This window comes from Juglans regia, chromosome 6 (genome assembly GCF_001411555.2).
Source record: "Juglans regia cultivar Chandler chromosome 6, Walnut 2.0, whole genome shotgun sequence".
Lineage (NCBI taxonomy): Eukaryota > Viridiplantae > Streptophyta > Magnoliopsida > Fagales > Juglandaceae > Juglans > Juglans regia.
Window position 1 is genome coordinate 737,070 of NC_049906.1, and position 5,051 is coordinate 742,120.

Here is a 5,051-nt window from a genome sequence, read left to right on the forward strand (position 1 = left end):
GTGAACCTATAATCTAATGCCACACTATGGGATGATGAGAAAAGTGAGGATGAATAGATTTTTCTAGTATACTTATGGCTAATTTCTTTCCCAAGATAGAAGCCTAGAACCCTTCCATGCCATAACCTCATTTTCACTCACTGATATACAACATCCCCAAATTTTAATGCATCAACTTTTCCAACCTCTATTTTCACCATTTCTTCAATCATCCTGGCCACTGTAGTATTATCATCCACTTCATTAGGCAGGCTACTAGACATCAGAACATCTTTTCGTATGAACTGCCGCAAGTTGTTCACCTACATGTTGCTAAAACACTCCCAATCAGTTCTTGCATCCTCGTATCTATATACCTCAGCACATTTCAAAATGCCTAGCTAATGGGGCTCCACTTGTTCGAACAAAAATCGTTCCTTTGAAGGCCCTGTGCTAATGAGTAGTGACTTGATTGAGACAGACGAGCACTGAATGCAAAGTTGGGACAGTGGCAAAATAATTGTGTGAATATAGGGGAAATGCCTTATGTGTTGATAATTGTAGACATCTTTAAGTGATACGTGTTGACAACAAGAGTATTAGAACTATACATTCGAGTCTTGATATCATCCACCAGGGGCTTCAAGCTGACTTTGTATTCTTGAGCTGCTCGGTTCATCATTTGTTAGCAGGCAATACAGTTTGAAGGTTCGGCAAAACTGTCGGAGCCGACCCAATTGGAATAATGGTGGTAAGAACCAATTTCCGAGCTCCCAAGTTGTTAAACTTATCTGCATAAACGACAGAGCAGGGTATGAACCAGACCACCATTAATTGGCCGTAGAGAGGGAGAGAGAGAGAGAGAGAGAAGCCATTGATAGTCAACCTCCACATCACTTGCAAGCAAAGTAACATCATAAGTTCATAAAAAAGTTTCTAATTCCTGAAGTTTGGAAAGAGAATGGCCGGCAGAAGGAAAAGAAACATAAACATTCCCAAACCTCCTAAGAAAACCACAAAATCAGTAGCCATACATATCCTGGAGTAGTACATGAGAAAAACATTCAAGCTTTAAGTTCGATTATTTAGCACGCGATGAACCAACACGTACATCAATTAGAAACAAAAGATTTGGCTAGACTTTTTATGTTAGTTGGGTAGACTTCGGTTTTGAGGTCAGATTCATAGGCCTTGCTTGCTATCTGAATATTAACAGCTTCAGTTGGATGTAGTCCATCAAAGAACACATGACTGCTCCTCTCTGCACAAGCTTTCCCACCTCTTTTGCATAATACACCATTCCCACCTTCGCTCAATGATGCCACTTCACAACAAGGGCGGCTCGTGTCCTTGAAACCTGTAAAGCATGCCTCATGATCTATTAGAACCCCAATTCTCATTCTAATTAATGCATATATAATAATTGGGTTAATAAAATAAAGGAATTATATATAATTTACCTTTAGAAATGGGGTTTTTGATAATATCCCTGATAATCTTGTAAGAGTTTACGAAAACAAAAGTAGAACCAGGCATGAGTTGCTTGCTGTCATCTACGAGGGACTTCAAGTAAGTATTGAAGAGGTGAGCCGCCCGGTTCACACCTTGTACGCAGCCATTACTACGAGTTCGACGGTTTGTCATTACCATGGCCATAGCCATAGGACTGCAGCCGATTGGGTTTACGGACATCAACACAAACTTCCGGGCCCCCAAATTGTACAACTTCTGCATCAATTATAAACGTTTAACGAAAAATATTTGGTCTAATAATTTTTTTTTTATAAAAATAAATTTATAAAAATTGATGCGAATTAATTAATGTAATTCATTAGATTGTGCAAAACAGCAAACTACTTATGATCTTGCAAATATGAAGACTATGCTCTCTATGTAGACATTGGAGATTTGGATCATGATGTTTGTTTGTTTTTTTTTTTTTAAGTGAAGCTGTCATAATTTATTTATCAAGAAATTTACATTCATGACCGGATACATTCTAGGATGTCTCATATCAAACATGACATCATAAATCAAAATAATACATTTGGAGCTTTACCAATATACTATTTCATTTTATAATTGGTCTGATCTTCATTACTACTGATACTCTCTACAGGCAAACGTCCAAAAGACAGTATTTTCTGCTTAAACAGAAACTTAACCTCACTCTTTATAGAATGAGATAACTCAACCTCTACAGATAAAAGTCCTAAAGACAAGCTCTTTTTTTATTTTAATTAACAATAAAGAAATTAAAATAAAAAACAGTAAGATAGATGCGAAAAAGTACATATTACTCATTAATTAATGAATTAGAAAGAGAGAATTCTGGGCTTGAAAATTTACGCATAAGGTAGGGACAGATGTTCCCCACCATGGTAGGACACATTTATTTTTGGACTAATTAAATGAAAGGACACTATGGCCACACGTGCCACCTACCAATCAATGTTTTTTTTTTTGTTTTTGGATTGACTACCAATCAATGTTGTGACATCACACTGTAGACATAAACGGCATATCGGATGTGGCATTCATCAAATAATTTGATAGAAAAATACTATAGCTACCGAAACGTAATAATAATAATTTTTCATTTATTTTTATTTGATATCTATTAATTTTATTTTATAATAAAAATAATTTTATTAAATTACGTTAATTTATAAATTTATTATTATAAAATTTCTTTATGATTAGAGAATCTCTAAATATAATATATACTGGTCCATTGTGTTAGAAGTAGAAAAAAAAAACCTTGGTTATAACTGTTTTGTAAAAAGTATGAAAAATTATATACATAAGCCTCACACTCCTGCACACCACTTAAAAGTATGTGAATTTATTCTTTTACCCTCATGTTTCATGAAATATAAAATATGAAATATGAGGATAAAAGAGTAAAATCACATATTTTTTAAGTGGTGTGCAGAGTGTGAGGCTTACGTGTAGCATAACTCAAAAAGTATATAGCAAAAGATCATCGGTACGTCATCTACATGTTTATAGAAACCATGTTAAATATTTTGATGGGTTGGATTAATTTTTAAGGTTTATGTTTGTCAGTCTTTCATGTTTGGCATGCGTATTAATCGGTGAAAATAAAGTTTGGATTGGATCAAGAAGGTAGTGCATGCCCCTATTCCTTTGGAACTTGGGCCAGAATCGATCGAAGGCGTTGTTTTGAAACTTTTTCAAACTAACCTTTAATTGCTGAGACAGTGATGCAGTCAGATTGGCAGTGAAGGCTTGAAGACTGACATTACTCTTGGATTTTCTCAGGAAGTAGTTGAATGAGTAATCGTTTCCCCCAGTTCCCACAATGAACAAGTAATTGGGAAGCACCACTCCACTTGTGCACCCCACTTGAGCTTCCAATTCTGGCAAGGTCACCTTCTCAAAGTTCCTGATTTGTTGATTCAGATTGATCACCTGCCCCTGAAACATAATCCCATTTTTTCCAAGTTTAAGCTTCATCTTTCTGCTTATGTTTGGTCTTTAATGAGCTATGAAAAATCTAATTAATTTATGGCCTTTTGCTTCTTAAAAGAAAGAAGAACTACATGGAAGAAGGTAGAAGACAAGTTCTAGACACAAGTTTAAATGATTTAGCAGCTTATATATATATATATATATATATATGCTATATATAGTAAGGTTCTAGACATACCTCTCTCTCTCTAAACCGTTTATGTATTACAAATATAAGGTCTTTTATATGGAAATTAAACTTTTGCAGATTTTTGCCTGAATAAGGGACAATTTGCCATGATGGCAGAAAAGAAAAATGAACAGGGAGGGATGGAAACCTTTTTTTATCCTTTACGTCAACAGTACTTCAATGATTGAAGGCTGCTATGACAGATATCACGCTTCAACAAAAGAAAAGAAGAAGAAGAAGAAGAAGAAGAAGGAAGAAGAAGAAAATGTGGGTGAAGATCAGATAATCTTGTATCTTACCGCAAGCGAGCCTGTATCATCAAGAATACCGGAGGAAGCAGAAGCATAATTTACACCGTGAACAATTTTACTTCCCTTAGTAGAGGGGTCAGTAAATACAGGAATGAATGAAGGCAGCTTAAGGTGGTCACCTAGAAGGTCTACCACATTCTTTCCATTTGTAAACCTTCCTGTTGGCCCAAGAGGGAAGTCTATTCCATATGGCAAGTAGTCAGCCTTGGCGATTGAGTTCTGGAGGTAGTTATTGTTGCCATTATCAACCAGAGAACTTCCAAAAATGAAAAATCCTTTGATCCCAGCTCTTTCCTTAACCGCACCAGAAGAATGAGAAGTAGTAGTACTGCATGTGGAGGAGTAAGCAAGGACGGAGAGACATGAGAAGATGAGTTTTATGGGTGTCTTTCTGATCATGATCGTTGTGGAGAAGGGTAGAGGCCTAGACTTGTGGGTTTGTTTCTGGTTTGAGGTTTGAACTAACAATTTTGTCAAAATTAGAAGGGTTGGGGTGGCTTATATAGTTGCAAGCATAGACTTTTCAAAAGACTAAAAAGACTAGTCCCTGATGAGGATCCTCTGCCTTAATCTCAGGCCTTCTATATGTGCATCCTTTGACCCTCAATTATAGGAGCTTGTTTAGCTAATTCTTTCCATTTATTTTGTAATCAACATTTATGTGTAATTACGTTATACAATCTATAAATAAATATATATGCAAAACTCTCACCACTCAAAAAGGTGTAGTGGTTTTTCCTAACATTCCATGGTATCAAGAACATACCTGGATTAGCACCCCATGATCCCCAATGGCCTCTGATTCCTCTCCCACCCTTCTTCCCTTCAACACCATGATCCACATGGTTACCATCAAGCTCTCCTTCTCCAACTATCTCCTATGGAAGAGTCAACTTCTTCCCCTCCTAGAGAGACAAGGTTTGCTAGGTCATGTGGATGGTACCATTGTGCCGCCACCTCTATTCGACCCTCCCACCACTGAGACGCCAAGTAACAAACACCTGGTGTGGAAAGCTACCAACCATCGCCACCTTAGCCTTCTCCTCTCCTCCCTTACAGAGGAAGCAATAGCTGAAGCCGTCGGCCTCTCCACATCC

General features: G+C 36.9%; 1 protein-coding gene across 1 annotated transcript; it reads right to left on the bottom strand.

Annotated features, from left to right (window-relative positions):
• Positions 1-882: 882 nt before the first annotated feature.
• LOC109020440 (GDSL esterase/lipase At1g29670-like) lies at positions 883-4,433 on the bottom strand. Its single transcript, XM_019002898.2, has 4 exons — positions 3,943-4,433; positions 3,187-3,420; positions 1,440-1,707; positions 883-1,336 (listed from the first exon to the last, which is right to left on the bottom strand). Exons 1-4 carry the CDS (start codon positions 4,351-4,353, stop codon positions 1,092-1,094), a joined length of 1,158 nt encoding a protein of 385 aa, XP_018858443.1. The 5' UTR covers positions 4,354-4,433; the 3' UTR covers positions 883-1,091.
• Positions 4,434-5,051: the final 618 nt, after the last annotated feature.

What these genes read in the sequence shown, in the direction of transcription:
- LOC109020440 (XM_019002898.2), bottom strand. Translation starts at nt 4,353, where the DNA reads ATGATCAGAAAGACACCCATAAAACTCATCTTCTCATGTCTCTCCGTC. An exon ending in ATGATACAGGCTCGCTTGCG is followed by an intron (nt 3,421 to 3,942) that starts GTAAGATACAAG and finishes ATTATGTTTCAG; the next exon opens with GGGCAGGTGATCAATCTGAA. An exon ending in CAAAAACCCCATTTCTAAAG is followed by an intron (nt 1,337 to 1,439) that starts GTAAATTATATA and finishes CATGCTTTACAG; the next exon opens with GTTTCAAGGACACGAGCCGC.